The sequence below is a fragment of the Cryptomeria japonica genome, chromosome 3, assembly GCF_030272615.1.
Source record: "Cryptomeria japonica chromosome 3, Sugi_1.0, whole genome shotgun sequence".
Lineage (NCBI taxonomy): Eukaryota > Viridiplantae > Streptophyta > Pinopsida > Cupressales > Cupressaceae > Cryptomeria > Cryptomeria japonica.
Genome location: NC_081407.1, coordinates 684,808,449 through 684,830,030, shown reverse-complemented (window position 1 = coordinate 684,830,030; position 21,582 = coordinate 684,808,449). Strand labels below are relative to the sequence as shown.

The 21,582-nt window shown below is 34.5% G+C and overlaps 1 protein-coding gene across 2 annotated transcripts in view; it reads left to right on the top strand.

Annotated features, from left to right (window-relative positions):
- The window catches only part of LOC131051133 (AP-1 complex subunit sigma-2), a 39,913-nt gene extending 30,810 nt beyond the window's left edge, over positions 1–9,103 (top strand). Inside the window, exons 2-8 of one of the 2 annotated variants that reach the window (XM_057985510.2) lie at positions 4,164–4,250; positions 4,414–4,505; positions 7,438–7,546; positions 7,701–7,736; positions 7,890–7,976; positions 8,111–8,189; positions 8,780–9,103. In XM_057985510.2, coding sequence (XP_057841493.1) covers positions 4,164–4,250; positions 4,414–4,505; positions 7,438–7,546; positions 7,701–7,736; positions 7,890–7,976; positions 8,111–8,182 — 483 coding nt within the window. In that variant the 3' untranslated portion in view covers positions 8,183–8,189; positions 8,780–9,103. The remainder of the gene's footprint in view (positions 1–4,163; positions 4,251–4,413; positions 4,506–7,437; positions 7,547–7,700; positions 7,737–7,889; positions 7,977–8,110; positions 8,190–8,779) is intronic. The other variant, XM_057985512.2, reaches the window with a different exon arrangement.
- Positions 9,104–21,582: the final 12,479 nt, after the last annotated feature.

Sequence of the window (21,582 nt, the reverse complement as noted above, 5' to 3'; positions counted from 1 at the left end):
CTGAGTTTGAAATCCCAAGCTTCAGGCAAGGGAGACCTCCCAAGCCTTCAACTAACTTCCCTAGTTTTAAAATTCCAAGTTTCAAGGGAGCTCCAACTGTTGTTATACAAGAGCCTTCTGCTCAGTGCCTTTTGCAAAACAACCCACGACCTAGGCCCTTTCTTGTTGCTATCTCACTTTTTAAGGGCGGACCTATTGTATGGAGGATGGATGGTTTCCATCCTCATCATGAGGAAGGGGACTAATCAGCCATTGGTGAGTCTTCATATGCTCTAAAGGAGGAATCGACAATGCTGTAGGAGGATATTGAGAACAATCAGTTGCAGCAGTAGGTCATTGAACATGAGGAGTGTGAAGGTAAAAAGGACACTATCCTCTCATTTGATAATCTTTCTTTATTGATCGTGAGGAGAAGTATATGTCTACACCTTCCTCGGTGGTAGCTCTGGAGCAACATTCTAGTCTCGAGGAGGGCACAAGGGGTAACATTTTTACTGTAGATTGTATGGCGGATGGATCGTGCCATGAACCTGAGGTTGTTGCATTCTGTTGCCAGGAGGAGGAAACAAAAACAAAGAGACAATCTGAAGATTTTAGTTCTTCTTTTGAGGTGTCTCATAAACCTGAGATTTGTGCTGATGAGTTGGATATCAGCACATGTGATTATGATGTATGTTGGTTCTCCCCTGTCCCTAAAAGTAATGATGTTGAATATGAAGTCTTCATTCAAGGTGAAGATGTTTCTTTTGGCTTTAGGGATGATGTGCCCGAGCTTGAATGTTTCACTTGGGACCAACATACCAAGTTTGATGATGTTGAGCAGCAACATGTTGGTCATGATGACAGTCTTTTGGTTGCTCAACTTGACAATATCCCTGAGCTTCTAAGTTTCCAATTTTATGTGTCTGAAGAGCCCCCTTGTGTAGGCCAAGACAAAGATATGGTATACTTTTCATCACCATGTGAGTTCGAGGCCTTTTCCTTTGGTTTCGTCTCACTCCAAGAAGAGGTCAGCTATTGTGAAAAAAAATGATGCCCCCTTGTATAATAGAGATGCCTTCTCTTTTGCAAGGAGTAGTTCTTTTGATGCTAGCCAACTCCTAAAAAACTCCCCCCTTGCTACTATGTGTATGCTTCATTCATCCCCGGATGTCTCAGGTGGCTGTTTTCTATGGCTTGCCTATGGTGGCAAGGTGAGTGGCAAAGTGTTCTTTCACCACATGAGTAGTATGTGTGATCTAATACATGCATACAAGAGGTTTCAACCATTGCAGCTAGATGGTGAATGTAACAATGGTATGAGGGGGATCAACTCTTTCAAAAGGTTCCTCTTTGACAGAGGAAAAAACATCAATTGTCTCTTATTGTAACAATGTAAATATTAGTTAGGTTTCTTGTTTTCCAAGAAGTGTACGAGCACAGGTTGTTCCCCTTCAGAATGACTGATCTTGATCCTTTGCAGGTTACAGAGGAGAGAGTTTTCTTTTTTTTGTAGTTGTGACTCTGCGCCCAATGGATTACACAGGCTACTGATCTATATGCTTAGCAGGCAAGCATCCTGCAGAGGTCGCCAAAAATGTTGTCATTTTATGACACCCTTGGTCCATCAGTGAGAACTGATCAGAGATATGTTCCATGGACCAGTGCTGCCCCAGTTTGATCAAAGAGGAAACAATGGAATTGTGAAGTGTGAAGTGTTGTCTTGTCGGAAGGAAGTTCCTAAGTCTTCCCTTCCTTGACCTCGGAACTCCGGAACCCCCAGGTTCCCAAGTTCCCAAGTCTTCTCATCCTCAATCCCGAAACTCCGGAACCCCCAGGTTCCCAAGTTCCTAAGTCTTCTCTTCCTCAATCCCGGAACTCCAGAACCCCCATGTTCCCAAGTTCTTCAAGCTCGGAATTCCGGAACCTCCAGGTTCCCAAGTTCTTAAGTCTTCCTTTCTTTAACCCCAAAACTCTGGAACCCCCAGGTTCCCAAGTTCCTAAGTCTTCAACTCCGGAATTCCGGAACCCCTAGGTTCCCAAGTTCCTAGTTCTTCAACCCCGGAACTTCGGAACCCCCAGGTTCTCAAGTTCCTAGTTCTTCTACCTCGGAACTCCGGAACCCCCAGGTTCCCAAGTTCCTCAACCTCGGAACTCCGGAACCCCCAGGTTCCCAAGTTCCTAAGTCTTCCCTTCCTTGATCCTGAAACTCCAGAAGCCCCAGGTCTCCGAAGTTCCTAAGTCTTCTCTTCCTCAACCCCGAAACTCCGGAACCCGTAGGTTCCCAAGTTCCTAGTTCTTCTACCCCGGAACTCCGGAACCCCCCAGGTTCCCAAGTTCCTAAGTTCTTCAACCCCAAAACTTCGGAACCCCAAGGTTTCCAAGTTCCTAGTTCTTCTACCCCGGAACCCCAAAGTTCCCAAGTTGCTAAGTCTTCCCAACTTTAGTGACCCCGATCTTCGAAGTTCCCCCAACTTCGGTGGCCCAGGTCTCCGAAGTATCCCCAACTTCAGTGACCCAGGTCTCCGAAGTCTTCCAAACTACTTCCGGCTTGCAACACTTATGGATGGAGTGATCGACAATCAAGGCTTTAAATGCTCCGACAACTTTTGTGACTAATGCACCTTCTTTTGTGGAGCTACAGGGGTGCATTTAATGTTTTTGGCAGGTACGAGACCATGCTTGTTGTAGTGACTTATGTCATGTCTGCATACTCTGACTTTGGAAGGTCAGTCAATCCACCTTCTCAGGGTTGCCTTTTCAAGGTATGGCTAGGTTGCTTGCATGTATAGAAGTCAAGTGCATGCACTTCACTGCACTTCCAGGCTGATATATAGGGGTCATGATCACTCTTGTAACCATTTTTAAGCCTCATTGTAAAGGGTTCTCGCCCTGCTGCCTTGAGCTTTCCTATGCTCTTTCTCTTCTCTTGAAGATTTGTAATTATTTTTTGCATTTCTGCAACTGTAAGTTTGGCCTTTGGCCTTTGAATGAATTGAAATTACCTTCTTGCCTTCCTTCAACTTATGCATGTTGTGTATGTTTCCTTACCTTCATCATAAGTGTATGTTTTGTGGCTCTTCTCTCCATATATGCTGTGTTAACTTGTTTTTCTGAGTGTGACTTGTGGGTATCCTTCTCCTCTCTTGACACTTAGCAAATTTTAACCTCCATACATCCGTTTGGGTCACTCATACAACTGAAGTTTGTGCATCTCTTGGGTATTTCAGTTGATTCCTTGTGCCATTTCGGGTGGGGAGAGGAACAATCTCTTATCTTGGTGCATCACCTCCTTTAATTTCAAGCAATTCTCTCTTCCCTTTACCTCTGCAATTTGTTAGGATAGGCTTAGGAGTCAATTTTGAAGTGTTGAGTTGGTTCAACACTTGCACTTGGATTGAGAAGGAAGACGGCCTTCTCCGGAGATTCAACCCCCTTGCGCAAGGTCTCACACTTCGGGGTTGTCTCCATGTTTCACAAGGTTGCTGAGTTGATAGCTCAGCAAGGGTGCGAGCTTTTGTGATAACAGAACCAATTGATGATATTGATCCTCTCGATGGAAAGCAAGATGAAGATTATTGATTGTAATCTTGTTTTGCCTTGACATTTGACATTGAATTATCAAATGACCCGAACCCTAAACCTCATCATACCTGTACCCAAACTGGCAACATAGCTCCAAACATTCAAGGTTGAAGATCCCTTGGAAGAAGTGACAAAATTGGTATTAGGCCACAATCAAGGATTTTAAGAGCAAGCTCTAAGATTAGCTGGTCTTGTAACCTGCCTATAAGAAAAGCTACAAATGCTGTTAGTCATTGAATGGTCTGGGACAAAAGACAATGCCTCAGAGGTCTAAGGCTTTCATGATGAATTATGTCTGCCACTGCATTGTGATGTTTCTGCTGAACACATTTACAACCTTGGGTATGGTTCTATAAGGAAAATAACACTCTTATTTCCTTCCTAAGATCGATTCTTTATTATTGTTTGTATCATTATTTTATTTAAGTTTGTATGGCTAAGGAATAATGAATAAAAAATGAATGCATATTGATCAGATGGGCCAATATTGAAATAATTTGTTTTTTTGTGTGGATATCTTGGACAACTGGCTATAAGATTTTCACCTTCTTAAGCAACTTGGAAAATTCACAGGGTAATTTATATTTCTGTCTTTTCAGATTCAGTTTGTGCTTCTAATTAGCCGGCAGGGCAAAGTGAGATTGACAAAGTGGTATTCTCCTTATTCACAGAAGGAGAGGACAAAGGTAGAGAGCACGATAACTTTAAACTTCTATGTATTAAATACATTTTATTTGAAACATCTTGTGTTTGTTCCAAAGGTTTTAGTTTATCCAGGCAATTGCATTTTTATCTTGTTTATTGTGTTTTTGTAAATCTCATAAACAATAAGTGGAATTTTCTGTGTAGGTAATTCGTGAACTTAGTGGAGTGATTCTTAGCAGAGGACCCAAGCTTTGTAATTTTGTTGAATGGAGAGGTTTCAAGGTTGTATACAAAAGGTATGAGGTGGTTTTTAAACAAGAATTTGATTGATATAGCATGATCATTGTTATTATGCTTCAGCTTTTCTGTGAGCTGGAATGCTATGATTACTCAAGAGGATTTATTGAAACTAAAATAGCATAAACAACGAAAACATAACAGAACATAAGCATGTTTCTATAAAATAAAATATTGATGAAAGATCACCAGATCACAAAAACTTTGAAGTCCATAAAAAAGAAGTGGCAGAAAACTGTAAAGCAAACAATATCTGAAGAACTAGGTTTCTGAAGATTACTTCCAGTTTATAGCAATTGCCTGAAATAGATCTACACAATGCAGATATACACCATAGAAATCATTGCTCTCCTTCAGGTGACTAATGTCCTATGGTATGGTGTGCATTTCAACATCCATATATGAGATAGCATTGATTTGAAAATTTACGACCTATTGACATCTATTCCTGTAGATGTATCAATAGGATAGAAACTTCATTGGCTAGTCCTGTTATTTATTCTTTACAGCATCTTCCAAAAGGGTATCCTTAGTTTGGATACACATTCATGTGTTTTATATATGCCACTCAATTTTGACTCCTAGAATGTTGCATCATGGGGATCCTAATCTTGGAAAAAGGTCTGCCAGTTAATCTCAACAGCTTCAGTCAGAAGGTTATCTGTAGATATATTATCTTGATAGTGTGAGCAGACAATGCCTGACAACTGATTAATTAAAGATTGTAATTGACCTCTTATCAATGTCGGTAACAATTACATCAAAATGCTGGAACATACCACTGTGCATCCAACAGAAATATATTGAAGACCATTCCAAAAACCGCACATAACGAGAACACTGCTCCTGGTAGCTCCACAAGACAATAACATGCTTACCGAGGAAATAGCTAATCGCAATATGATAGTGTGATGTCCCCATATTGTCAAATAGTAATAATCTGTATCTAAATATGCTTATGTATTAATTATTTAATTATGAATTATTTGTTCATTCAAATTAAAGATTTGAATTGATTATTAAATTCCTTAACATACCAATGAAATCAGAAATAAATAAAATAATAAATGAAGAATATAAATACACTATTAACAGTAATTATTTAATTAATAATTTTATATTAATTAATTAAATAAGAATAATCAATTATTAATAGCATTATTATTGAATCATTATTGTTATGATATGAGTGGACTGCCGCCGATTAATGAAAAAGGAAAGGCAGCGACCTTTCAAAGGAATCGCTGCCACTGATGGGTGGCTTTCCACCACCAACGGAGGTAAATAAATAGCCTCCATGATATGTGAAGAGGGGACGGAAATGGGAAGTAAGTAAAAAGGGATCGAATGCTTAAGGGAAAAGCAGTTCGGTCAAACTAAGACTGGGAAGGCAGTCAGCCATTTTTATTGGCAAGGATTGATCACCATCGATTAGATGAAAGCAGAACTTTATTAAGTTATAGGCAAGTAACATCCTTGTTCTTGGTGGTATGTATTGGGATGTGCTCAATACGTATGCTTGATATATGAAGCCTGATAATGTTGATGCAGAATTTAATAGTAATATTAATATGGACTGCAATAAGTATGACAGTCAAATTTAATATGTAGTGGCAGACCAGATCTGACGCATGTCAGATCTGTCTGCCTTTACAGCCACAATTATAATAATAACTAATAGTATTTTTGGTAGTATTAATAATTTATACAAAAGCAAATACATTATTAATTGATAATATAATTAAAATCCTTTTATATATATATATACACAATGCCTTGAACAGTAAAATAATAATCTCAGACTGATATTTAGGAAGAACTCTTAAGGTAATAGTCAATAAGAGGAATATGTAAATGCAATTTCATTCTTGCTGTTACTGTCAGTATTTAAGAAGATGGGAATGAGATGTTCCAAAGAGGGGCAGTCTAAATCCAAGCAATAGGTTAAGTCCCAAGATAGGTAAGGGCTTGGATCTGTAAATTTTGAGGGAACCTATTGTAGTTGGTCTCTAAGCGCTTTGGTAACATACATATCCTCCTCCTTCCTTAAAGCTGAAGTAGTAACGAGGGGTGGTACTCGCGTTAAGAGTTATGTAAGAAAAACTTAATTATATAATATGGTTGATGAACAATTCACTTATTAATAATAAATTAATTGAACTATGGATAGCACAGATTTGATTCTTGTTATAACAGATTTGTCTCCTAATCAATTTAGTTAAGTATATTGAGCTAGATTAATTATGTTAAACAGTAGGGGACATTACAGATAGGGTCAATTTATTGTAAATTGGCAGGGGACATTACAGATAGGGTCGACATATTGTAAATTGGCATGGTGGAGTCTTTTAGTTGATATCTTCATATATTCAATAGGGAGCAAATTGATGGATCATAATTTTGAATGAAAACTCAGCAATATTGGTTGAGATTCACAATCAACTACTGCAAAGTTATCCTTTCATATATGACATGTACCATCAATCAAATGATGCACATGAAATGCATGTGTAAATTTCCAACTTACCGCTACACATAAGCCTGACAGACTTACGAATTCAAATCTTCAATCACTCTAAATAATTCCTATTTGGTTTGTATTGTTTCTGCTTCTATAATCTATATAGTTCATATATTAATAGAAAGCAAGTTTATAGTGGATCTAATAACCTTGAGGCAGTTACCTGTGGCACAGTAATGACGCACAGCAGAGTACACAATTCTAAATAATACATCAAACATGCAATAACAGCATTTGATTTTTTTACTTAATATTTCTTCTAAATCTTACAAGGGACTTCCCATCCATGTGGGATCAACCTAAACAAACTGATAACATCTTGATTTTTAATCATTAATGTACAAAAGGCATGATTATCCCACTCAATGGCCTCCCTTGTTAAATGAATCTGACTGTTTATTATATTATAGATATGCCAGCTTGTATTTCTGCATGTGCATTGATGGGGAGGATAACGAGCTGGAGGTACTTGAGATAATTCATCACTATGTGGAGATTCTTGACCGCTACTTTGGCAGTGTGAGTCAGTCAGATATTTGTCTTAATCTGTAGATCTCCAATGCTTTAGCAAGGACTAAACTGCATCTATTACCAGATTGTTTAGCAATTGACATCTACAATGCGGATTGTTAAATAGTAATGATACTTAATGTTTTCTTATGTATGCTTGCAGGTTTGTGAGTTGGATCTTATCTTCAACTTTCATAAAGTGCGTACTCATTTTAGCAGCTTTTAATTTCACCTACTTTTGTATTTGAAGTACTAGGCAGATTAGGATAGTCATTTGTTAATTAATTCAGATATTGTTTATCTAATGTATATTTTAAGACTTCTAGCTTGTATTTTTTGAAATTGTTGTTAGGCCTATTACATACTAGATGAACTACTGATTGCTGGAGAGCTTCTAGAACCAAGCAAGAAAACCATTGCACGAGTTATAGCAGCTCAGGTATGAGTAATTTACTTCCGGTTCTAGAATTCAATTGTTACTGGAGGTTACAAATTCATCTATTCTTTAACATTGTGTAAAGCTAAATAGATGTCTGGTCTCTGATATTTTAAGACGATTTTTGTTTGCTGCAGGATTCTTTGGTGGAGAGTGCCAAAGAACAAGCTAGTTCTTTGAGCAATATAATTGCTCAGGCAACCAAATAGAATTCTTGTGAGTACATATCGTAATCCAGTTTTTGGCAGACTTTTTCAAGATATTCTTGTATTTCTAGTGAGATTTTTTCTATGAATATTTACTCCACAGCGAGTTTACAAGTATCCATTGCTGTCCTTTGAGAGTTTTATTGGAAGTACATAGCCTTGAATTGGAGGGACATTCGATTTGTGATTTGCATGTTTTAATAAATTACATAAGAGTATTTTAAGCATTTCATATCATCCTGCCATGTCCCTTTTTCAAAATTTCTAAAAATAGAAACTTACTAAAAATAGTAAGTCAGCAGTTCCAAAAATAGAAAATGAGGACCTCTAGATAAATTGAGAAATATTGTCCTTCATGGTTAAATGATCAATTTCAGATTTATTATTAAATTAATAAATAACATTTGATATTATTTTGAGGGAAAATATGACTTGGAAAAATTAGGAGGTGAAAGGCAAGTGGAGGAGTTACATTTTTGGAAATATAAAGAATTTTCTCTCTTGGTGGGGAGTTATGGGTTCCCAAATTAGAAATTTAAGATTTCTCAATAAAACATGAATTTGGGTTTCCTTTGACATTATTCTTGTTGCAAATTTCAGCTAAGCTTTTGCTTGTTTCTTCAATGGTTGATAAACCAATGGAGAAAGAGACTTTTGGATGGGATGTTCATGGTTTCCAAAGTGATCTAAGGATGGGAGTCAGAGGATTACCAGGTGTTCTAAGGATAGGACTCAAGGAATACCATTGAATAATATCATTTCAGAGATTATCATTGTGTTGAATAGTTGAGGTTTTCTTGAGTTTTCAGTTTTCATGTGTTGCAGAAGTTAATGGCAACATTAAGGTCGTGGGTTTCATATAATTTCATGTATTTTCATGATATTTTGTTATTAGTAAATTTGTCTTGAGGTTTGATGAGTTTATCCTGAAGATTTGTGAACTTGCAGTACATTTCAAGCTTCGTATCTGCTCACTGTTTTGGGTTTGTTTGTAGTAGAAATATATTGATGTATATCAGACTTGAGGTTGTGGTTTTAATGAAAATAACATTCATTTTGATATTATTTACTTGTATGTCGAGTTCGGTGAAGTTTGGGGTTGATTTGACAATCAGATCTATAAATTGGGTGCATAGTTTATAAGATAATCTGTTAAATCATTGTAAGTATTTAAGTTTATTTGAAAAGATTAATTATATGAGAGTTTGGAATAAAAAGTAAGTTATAATTTTTTGTCACTTGATCCAAATTTAATTTAATAGCACAAATTTATTAGTTTGGGACATTACACATCCCGTTCAAGGCTTTGTGCAATATCTTGCACTCTCACAATTTATAATGTTCTCACAATTCCTGTTGACACTTGGTCCGTGTTGGTAGCCTCCTAAGAAATGATAGCTTTCAAACAAACCATTTACTTCAATCCAAGGGTTAGGTGAGGGGCGATTGTGCTCTACTTTTTGTGAGAGTAAACTTTAATTTCAAAATAATTACAACAATTAAACCAGAAGCAAGTAAAGATGACTAATTTGGAAACAAAGAATGGTGGAATTTTGTTTAGGGAAGAAACATTGAGTAATTTAAAAGTTGTATCAGCTAGGACTCTTAGCTTTTGTCTTTTTAATTGATCATTCTTAAGAAGTTTGGTGAGCATTTCATACTTCCTTTCTAGAAACCTTTACAATTACAAATTTTAACTTCTCTCATTAGTGAACGCAATATCATTTGCTAGGTCTGAAATGTAGGACCTTTTCTAATGTAGTGTGTCAAAATACATGTCTTAGAACTAAGAAAATTTGAAGACTATAATTTTGTCATATTTACCATCTGCTATATTGGTTAAGAAGGGGATCCTGTGCGAAGGAAAGCAAACTGTGTTTCATTTGAAGATATATTCACAACCCTGCAAGATTTGAATTGATATTATTAAGTACCCACAAAATAAGTTCTAGAACATCTATCTAGATTTTTGAAGAGATTGTTGTAAGTATGATATGGCTACTGTTTCAATAGGTAATGCTTGATTTCTTCCATTTGCAAGTTTGGAGGTCAATGGTGCCAATTTTCCAATCAATAATTGGCTTCAACGATCTTTTCTCTTTGGAAATCATGAGTACATGAGAATCAGGAATCTTGTTATTTCTAGCATTTATATGAGGACAAACTCAAGAATGGTTATGCAACTGAAGCTACCACATCTGGAAATGATTTAGACCTCGAGAATATTCTGGGGAAAGCAATCTGAATTGTTGGAACTTGGATACGTTACAAGTGAACGCAAATGATAAAAATGATTTCAGTGTGCGTAAACTTGCAAGGCTGAACTGGGAAGACTGAACCGAAGGTTCCATGAAAATCTACAATAGATTCTGTGAACTGTATTATATCAATTCTGTATGTAAGAAGAATACATAATATTGCAACTCGGTATGCATGCCAGATTGGATCTAATGGAGCCTTTGTATTCACTATAGGGATGTGTTGTAATAACCCTTGCTGCAATTTTATATTAGATTTACAAGATTCTAATAACCCAACTCAGATTTACAATTTGCAACCAAATGGTGAAATCGGGTACATGCCAAAAATCACACCAATGTACTTACAAACACTTCAAACCTTCATAAAAACATAAGAAGAAGATTTTGGATAAATTTTTGCATTATAACAGCATGCAAATATATGTTTATGACAGTCTACCAATCTGCCACGAAGCATTACAAAATAGACTCCAGAAATGGAGCTCAAAGGTTCACAAATCCACTGCAAAATCCAAAATACTTTCCAAACTCCTCACACTTTCCCACAATAGAAAGATGCACGAAAATAAATGTCTAACAACAGCCAAGAGCAACAATATATGTTGTTATTACTAGCAATACAAATCTAAAAATGAACTAAGAAACTACATCACACTATCTATTACAAACTCTGCCAAAGCAACACACATAAAGTCTTTTTGAAGCACAATTGCAACCCCTGAATGTGATTGCTATTGGAGACTTATAAACACACTGCCTGCAAGCTTCTATCCTCCTGGTTTATCAACCTGGAAGATCACTCCTTCAATGGTTTCTCGGCCTCTGAAGAAGAAGAACAAAACCCTGTTAAAAATGATAAAATAGAATGAATGAAATTGGAGCCAAAACAATACTTTAACCCCATAAAAATTTTGAATTCAAACTTGGTGCTCAAATCCAACGCCCGAGAGGGAAATACGTTTGTAATTCAAATTTGGAACATTTACTTGCTATTTGTCAACCACCATTCAACATTCCATTCCAAAATCCATTTCTCTTTATTTAACAACTTCTATTTCCCTTCACAAACTAAACTTTCTATTTTCAAACTCATGCCCTTTTTTTGATTATTAGTAACAATTCAAATTAATTTCCATTTATTCAGATTTGAAGAATTACTTTTGGCAATTAGACTTTTCCCATTTATTTGAAGGTTGTGATTGACTATTTTAGATAACTGGGCTTACTAAAAATAGTAAGTTGTTAAATTTAGAAAGGGGACATGACAAATCCTTCCCTCCCCAAAATTGCTTGTCCTCAAGCAATTGTAGAAATATAACTCCAAAATCTCCATGCCAAAATAATCTATCATGACAAACTGAATAGCCAACCTTGACTTTGCATCTATGTAATGCTGCATGTTCTTCCCAAGTATCCTGAAAATTCCTTGAAACCTGTGTCCTGTAATATTGTGAAGATGATATTCAATATGCAACATTTTTCTCCATATTACCTGTAGGGTTTTGTCATACCTTGCATCTTTTCCAATAAATAACTCACACATTTCAACTTCTTTCCAATCTCTTCTGCCTTAGAGTTGAGGAGATTCTCCCTGTAGGAAACAACACAAACAACTTTGAACTTGGCCACATTTGAAAGATGCTTGATGCATATTTAGGAATATATTAGGAACTCTAATGGCACATATAAGAGACAACAAATGATATCATCAAATAGCATCTCATGCTCCACCGAACTCTGAAAACTGATCTTGCAACAAAAAGGCCTTTCTTATGAACGACTCTGCATTTTTTGACCACCTCTACAAGAACATTTTGATCTCCACATAAAATTTTCAACATGAAAGTTGAAAATGATTTTATGACATGTTCTTCCATGTTAGTAAACTTACTGATGTTCTTGATAGCTTCCACCTTGAGACACTTCCAAAACAATCTCCCACTGCAAGCCAAATAGTGTCTGGGATTTCTAGCTAGAAGTTCACTGTTATTTGGCAACTTGAATTTAAGACTTTTGAAACATTTGTTGATGTTATGGGTCCGATTCTTACTATTATTAGGACTGTTATAACAACCTTTACAATCAATACCACAACCTATACATCTTTTGAAAAAATATCTTTCATTCACCTCTTCAATGTTGATATGCATATCATGGAAATGCATAGCAATAAACACATACATTACCTCAACCTATAAGCAACCATTTTCATCCTCATGGATTAGTATATAGGATCCAAAATATATCATTAGAACGATCATATAGTAGCATACACCCCATGACACATTGATCTCTATAAGGGAAAACAACTTATTTTGTATGAAGATGATGAAATCTGTGGAATCATCCTTTGGTATACGCTTGAGACCCTTCTCTATTCCACAAAAAGAGTTAGTAGTGAAGATGAGGGAAATGGGCAATTTGAATCAAAGATTCAAAATGCTTCCAACATCTAACAATGAAGCACTTGCAAGAAACATGCATGTAACATAAAAAAATAGCTAAACTAATACACATGCACGCTATCAAAACTCTACTCCATTGCACTCCTATTCCTCAAGATTTCACATTTAACATTATTGCTCTCAGAAGCACTTATGCAAAAGGCTATGAGGAAATGGAGATTTGAGGATGTAATAAAATGATATAAAAGCGGATATGAGAAAACAAGAGATGCAAGGGATAAAAGATCAATGCTTGAAATGCAAAGATAGCGAACATGCGCTCAAGATGTCAAGATAATGGATGGGTGTTCAAAATGCAAAGATCATGGATGGAAGAATGGGAGAGAGACTTGGTTTTTATAGATGTTCTCCGGGTGAGCTCAAGTTGTAAGACGAATGTGGGATAAAAGGTCGGTTGTGGAAATGTAAATGTTTATCCCATATTGATTAGGTGGATGTAATAGATGGATATGAAAAATGATAAATAGGGGATGGATTGAGAAATGGATTTAATAAATAATAATGTTATAAAATGGATTTATTTAATATATGATATAATATGAATATTATGATATAGAGAGGAATAATGGAATAATGAAAAATGAATATTGTGAGATAATGGAGAATAATAATATTATATTATATGGATCCACTTGATAATGATTGGAAAATTAAGATTAAATAAGAGGATATTTAATGGAAATTTTTATGTGTCTACAATTGGTAAAAGAATTAAAAAGACATTCTAACATGATGAGAACTCTTTCACTTCTATGGAAAATAAGAAAATGCCAGTAAGTAATCATTTTGAAATAATCGCCTGTCACCATCCTTTGTATTGCCAATTTTTGTGACCCATCACTCCCATAGTACCAAACTAAAAAGAGTCTCCTTTCAAGATGACCTATCTCCATCACAAGTCTTCCATGAACCATAGGATATATGAATTCTCTCAAAGCATAATGAATAGGAAATTTCTCATCATACCTTGTGAATCCATCTTTCAAAACTTGGGGGTTGATGAAATCATATTTATTGGGTTCCCACATTTGCATTGAACTCCAAATTGTTCCTTTTTTTGAAGCACCAAACTCTAAAGATAATGCACATGATAAATATGGAATGTTAAGTATATAACATGAGATGATTATTGTAACAATTCCCTTCAATGTTTATTGTGGTGCAATCTCTTGTAAGCCTTGGACACTTATGATTTTTCCCCAACGTTCCCAAATATCAACCCAAGTCTTGAAACATAAAATGATTTCAACATAGATCATTTCAAAATGAAATACTTGGTTCAGTTTCAATTGAAAAGTTGAACTATGAGGCATAAACTTGAACTTTGTATGCTCCTTGTAAATTAATGTCAACAAGTAGCTTGGCACCAACTCAAAATATGAAGCAATATCTGTCAATAATATGCTGGAAACTCCACTCCACAAGGATTTTTAGTAGCACATATTGGAAACTCTCTTTTTATGATTTAAAAGCATTTGAAAGTTCAGACGAAGATTGCATTGCTTACCACACCTTGAAATGTGATGTATGTTCTCCAAAACTAAGCAACTTGTAGCATCAAGAATTTGTAGCATCAAACAACTTGAAGTGACTGCCTCTTTATGGAAATCACTCATAAGCTTTTCTTCATTTGTAGGACATGGCTCCAAAAGGTGATCTATGAGCTGTAAACATTGGTCCTTCACAACATGGTTAGAGTGCAAGATAACCAAGATAGACTTCCTTCCAATATAGATGAAAAAAATGGGAAACTCATAGGCAACATTAAAGCCTTCATTTGTTTTGATTCTCATAACATCACTTGGATTCCATTTGCAAGAATAACCTTGCTATTGTAATAGTGAATCCTCATTCCCCATTTTGAAAGATGTATCTCTTACTTGAACCTCGCTTTTAGCATGCTCCCTTTTGTGAAGATTTTTTTATTAGCATGAAGAAAAGAAACAAATCTGAAAATTCAAATCTCTCTCCATACCTTAGGTTCTCAACAAGGAATTCATTTTATTTTTCCAACTTAAGGTTGGGGAGATACCAACATGATTCGATTGTGCTTTTTTGATAGATCTAGAATTTGATAGTCTGGAGCCATGAAGTGATTTTATCAATGTGGTATTCAACTTATCAAAAAATTTAATCTTTATTTGCCTTATCTTCTCACCTGGATCCCACATTCTTATGTTCCAACAATTTTGAACCTCTAGAAAGTGATCTACCCCTTTTGCATGCTCTCCATCATGAAAAGATTTTTGTGGTAACATAGAAAATGAACTATTGTAATGACGAACACCCATTCTTGCATGCTCTCTTTGATAACAAAATTTGTGTAGAGGAATATGTAGAGGAAATAATTTTGAAATTTATTTATCATACCTTGAGCTATGAATTGAGGAACTACTCTCTTCAACATCACCATGCTTCTGTTGTGCTATTCCAGTGCAAAAATAAATATGCTCATTCCTCCAAACTTCAATCTTAAGACTATCTAAAACAAATTTCATATCTTCATTGTTGGGTTCTTCTTCTGAAACTTTTGAGATGATAATTGGTTCATCTCCTCGTTCCATCTTTTCTTGTAAATTGTTTTTTCCATCTTTTTCTTCATAAATGTTAGAATGAAATACATGATTATCAAAAAATGAATTGATATCTTCAATCAAAGGATTTTTACATTCAACTTTCCTTTTAGATTCCTCATGTTCTCCTTTAGTGGGTTGGTCTGATTTTGATGTGTAATATTCATGAAAATATTCAAGCATTGATTTTGGTTCTTCTTCATTATCTTGATCTAGTAATGATGTATCCATCATTATTTCTCTTTCCACCATCTCATTTGTACATGCTTCTCCCTGTATTTCTTCATTGTTCCCACATCTGACTTGGTTCCTTATGTTCCTTGCATGCAAAATTGAGCCTTTTTCTTTTGAGTTTTCTTCTAGTGTCTTCTTTCATCTTTGTAATAATTGGGCTTGTATTTTTTTTTGTAGGTACAATTGTATGCTAGTACTTTTTCATTGTTCTCTTACATGTTGATCTTGTTGAAGTCTATATCCCCTCAGATTCATCATTCCTTGCATTTGAGTAACATAGTCATTGTAGGGCACTGCATTCTTAAATCCTTCATCTTGATTGTCATAAGATACTCTAATTGCAACCAACTCTCTTGCTAACTCTTCCATAGGATTGGGGGGTGGGTTGGTTGTAGTTGAGTTACCTTCAGGTATGAATATTGGTTTTGCATTTTTAAGAGGAGAGGTACTTTTTTGAACTTCTGAAGGCTCCCTCTTTCCTTAGTAGATATTGGATTTTGAAGTTTTTCTGCCAGTAACCTTATCACTTCCCTTGTTTCAGCAAGACAATCATCGGTTTTCTTTTTACTCTTTTGTAACTCTTCAAGGAATTTCTTGTACATCTCCTCAGCATCAACCATCTCCTTCTTTTGTGGGCTATACCCTTTACTTTCTCTTGAGAGGGGATTTTCAGTTACCCTTTTATTTTTCTCCCTCTGTAAATATCTCTTTTCCCTTTCACTCAACTGCATAAATATTGTTAAACCCTTAGGAAAGCAAGATCATGGCCCTGATACCATTGTAGTAATCCTTGCTGCAATTTAATATTAGATTTACAAGATTCTAATAACCCAAGTTAGATTTAAAATTTGCAACCAAACAGTGAAATCGGGTATGCCGAAAATCACACCAATGTACTTATAAACACTTCAAACACTCATAAAAAACATAAGAAGAAGATTCTGCAGAGATTTTGGCATTATAACAACATGCAAATATATGTTTATGACAATCTACCAATCTGCCATGAAGCATTACAAAATAGACTCCAGAAATGGAGCTCAAAGGTTCACAAATCCTTTGTAAAATCCAAAATACTCTCCAAACTCCTCACACTTTCCCATAATAGAAAGATGCATGAAAATAAATATCTAACAATAGCCAAGAGCAACAATACATGTTGTTATTACTAGCAATACAAATCTAAAAATGAACTAAGAAACTACAACACACTATCTATTACAAACTCTGCCAAAGCAACACACATAAAGTCTCTTTGAAGCACAATTGCAACCCTTGAATGTGATTGCCATTGGAGACTTATAAACACACTTCCTGCAAGCCTCTATTCCCCTGGTTTATCAACTTGGAAGATCACTCCTTCAATGGTTTCTCAGCCGTTGAAGAAGAAGAACAAAACCCTATTAAAAATGATAAGATAGAATGAATGAAATTGGAGCCAAAACAACACTTGAACCATATTATAATTTTGAATTCAAACTTGGCACCCAAATCCGACGTCCAAGAGGGAAATATGTTTGTAATTTAAATTTGAAACATTCACTTGCTATTTGTCAACCACCATTCAATATTCCATTCCAAAATCCATCTCTCTCTCTCTCTCTCTCTCTCTCTCTCTCTCTCTCTCTCTCTCTCTCTCTCTCTCTCTCTCTCTCTCTCTCTCTCTCTCTCTCTCTCTCTCTCTTTATTTAACAGCTTCTATTTCCCTTCACAAACTAAAATTTCTATTTCCAAACTCATGCCCCTTTTTTGATTATTAGTAACAATTCAAATTAATTTCCATTTATTCAGATTTGAAGAATTCCTTTTGGCAATTAGACTTTCCCCATTTATTTAAGGTTGTGATTGACTATTTTAGATAACCGCGCTTACTAAAAATAGTAAGTTGTTAAATTTAGAAAGGGGAGATGGCATGTAACCTAAGGATTATGAGTGAAATCCTTTCTTGTGTAGTGCTGGCATATGTGATGCCCTTGATGTATATTGTTATCTACTCATGTACACATAGTCACACACAAATGTGCATGCATCTAATACACTTATAATCAAGATGGTTCATTGGTCCTTTGTAATGCTCAATAATGGATTTTGTTAATTGTTCAGAGTCATAGTTGCATACCCATTGATTCCCATATTTGGCGTCTATTCATGAGTGTATCAAGGACAATTATTTTCCAATTGAAGACTTTGGAGCTTGATAAGAGGTAGTAAGTAATTGAGGAGATATCATATTGTGAATTCTATTTTTATTGTAGGACCTAGGAGATCATGCCTCATGTAGGCATCTAAAAATGGTCAACGCTTGTGGTGTCATACTTTAACATGTCCACATGACCTTACTTTAGGGTTTCCCCACTTTCTTAACATTTTCTCTATGTTGCACATTCAATCTTTATCATTTGTCTATGTTGTGTCATTCTTCTACATTTTTTATTTATTCGATTCAATTTCTCCCATTTGAATTAGGTTTTGTCAATATCAATTTTGATTCTCAACCAGTGATCATGATCATCTTGTCATATCAATTGGACATCAATTTTAACCCTAATTGGTATCAATTAGGGTTTGTCTAAAACCTTTATTATTGATCATCCTTTCAATCAACTATTAATTTAGATCAATTTGGCATCATTTTCAATCTTTAATCATCAATCTATTTATCATTTGTGATTGATCTGTCATCGGTCTTTGTCAATCTTCATCAAATCAACCTCTCTGTCAATTTTGTTCGATTTGCCATCAATTTCAATCAATCATCAATCCTTATCATTTTGGATCAATGATCATTTGTCATTTATCAAGTCAATCCCTTTGTCATTTTTGATTGATTTGTCATCGGTCTCTATCTTTATCAATTCAATTAGTATCGAGTCCTTTTCAGTTATTTTTTTTATCATGATCGTCATCATTCATTTATTTCTTTAATCACATCATGACATTATTATGACCTAATTCATCTCTTTTCTATCTCCCAGTGTTTAATAATTCTTTCATTATTAAGTCCTACTAACATCCCTTTAGGATAAATTCTGTTGAGTCACAATTAAATGATATATTTAATTAGATAATTAGTCTTTTTTGTGAGAGAAATTAATAAATGAAAAATTATTAATATCTCCCACTTCCTTGTCTCCTAACTTTCCCCCCTATTTTCTCCACTAATTTTGGCTCCTATTTTTTAGGCTAATTTATCATAACTTGTCCTAGAAATATGTCATGAAATTGACATATTAATAACTTGTCATGAAATTAACATAGTAACTTGTCATATTCTTGACATAGTAATTTGTCATAATTTTGAAATAGAAGTTTGTCATAATTTGTCCCAATAAACATGCCTTTTTTGAATCAATTACTTCTTTCAATCATTCATACCAATTTGATGGTTTGTAAATTTCTCCTATAAATTGAGCCATCTTCTCATTCATTTCCAACCATGCTTCTAGTATCCTTACGTTGTTGAATTCACTTCCTTTTGTCATCCAATTTTCTTGCAATCACACTTGCATCTTGTAGGTGAGATCCACAACCATTTGAAGGAGAAAGAAGAACAATGAAGGAGATATCTGCATTATTGGTTTGTGTTTCCTTTTGATATTTCATCTTCATTCCTTTATTGAATGTGTTCATAGCATATTAGTTTTTGTGGTTGACTAATTTGATTTATGACGCTCTACCTAAATTCCTATCTCACACCTCAAAGTGGTTTTGTTTATTATATATGTTTTGCTCTTATCTTTGCCATCAATTTGTATTTATTCCCTTCTATTAGATTTAAGTGTTCAAGAACAATTTACTATTTTGTTATTGATACTTGTATATTCCATTAAATTTGTATTTCTTTTCTAGCAATAATCAAGTTCATTGTAAAGAACATGAATAAAAATACAAAGCATTGCCCATTATATACCCTTTTTAATTTTGTAAGCAATTCTAATTACAAATCTCATTAATATTACATGATCTATATAGTTGACATGCATGTAAGAATGAGAAAATGTAGAAGAGAGAGGTGCATACTTCACCCTTGGACCTTGTCTTAAATTATATCACCTAATGCTTATTTGGACACATTTTATTCATTTGTTGATAAGATTAAAAAAAATCTACAAGATTTTAACATATTTAAGTTTAATGGCTTAGAACCCATTTGATTCCAAACCCATTTGGACCTTGGACTAGATCATATGTGTGAATTTTGTCCATTCGACATATTTGCAGTTGTAATCAAGTTAAGTAAATCTAAACATGCTTTTCATTTTATCGAGCCATGCAACAAATTAGACCGTTGCTTGTTGGTTCGCATGCCAAAACATTGAAATTTAGCATTTAGAATTTCATATTTAAAGACATTCCTAAAAATTTTAGAACTCATCTTAGGATTTTGGAATAGATTGGAGAGTTTTAAAATTTTGGAATAGATTAGAGAGTTTTAAAATCATATTAGATATGGTGCAGTAATAACAATTACATTTCTTCAACATTTCATTGACATATACTACATTTTAGATATTTTGCATTTGTATCTCATTTTGTGTTTCTATATCTCATGAAAGCCAACAAAATGGTTTGGCAAAAAGTTAAGGCAAAATATTTCATACTTCAACCCTCTTACAATAGATTGTAAAAGATGTTTCTTAGCACCGTTAGGTCCCAAAATAGATATCATTCACATGTATGTAAGTTTTGGAATTTTATAATAGAAAAGGATAAAATCATGTATGGTAAACAAGATAGCACCATCCTTGAAAAAAAGATTTGACCATAGAGTGCATCACTTAGTGATAAATCATATCATCTAAATATCAGTGAAAAACTGAAGTGTTGTCTAGTTTCTTATGTATTTAATTATTTATTAATCTCAAACTCATATATTTAAATTTAAGTTTATGTTTTATTTTTTATTTTTAGACCCTAAATATTTTGCAAAGGATTGTTTCCTTAGTTTTTACTACAAAGAATTACATTAATAAAATTGTTTAGAAAAAATATTTTCAACTAACATTTAGTATTACATTCTTGAATAAGAACTATACATTTTGTAGTAATATCATATTAATGCTTTTCTAATTGTAATAATTTTTCATTAAATATTGTATACACCAAAAAATGGTCTAGAGATAATTGATTAAATATGAAGTTATTTAACTAAAGTCTTTTATTTCTCTACTATATAAATGAATTTAATAATTTATCTATATAGTTCATTATTTCTAATTCCTCCCACCTTAATTCATTTCTTCTATTTTCCTAATTAAATTTCAAATTTAATTATTCATCGTCATTAAATTTGAATTTTTAATTCAAATTTGGGCACATGTGTCCTAACCCTTAACTACCTAACCTAATCACATTCTAGCCTAACCCATCCCACCTAACCATTGATTTAACTAACCCTATCTCCTCTAACTTATCCTAACCTCTTGTGGGTTTGTTATCTTCTCTTGAGGACACATGGCATCATTGCCACATGTCCTTCATCTCTTTGCCACTTGCCTTCTTGTTGGTATATGATGGAGATTCCTTGACAATTGTCTCTCTAGGGATACTTCAACCTCCTTTCTAACTTCCTTATTTCCGATCGTCGATCTCTCCAGACCAAATCCTCACCTTTGAATCTTTCCACCTCAACTTTGGATTTGGAAAATTTATAAATAGCTCCCTTCTCAGCCATGAGAGGACCCTTAGCAATCTTCGTAAGCTCACGATGTTAGCAGTTTTAATCATAGTATCATTAGCAACATTTTCACAAGTATTTTCATAGTTTTAGTGTCATAGAATAACATATCAATAGGATCATTGCATTCATAGCATACCATCATGATAATTTAGAATTGTACATCATCATAGTTTATAGATTTGCATCATTG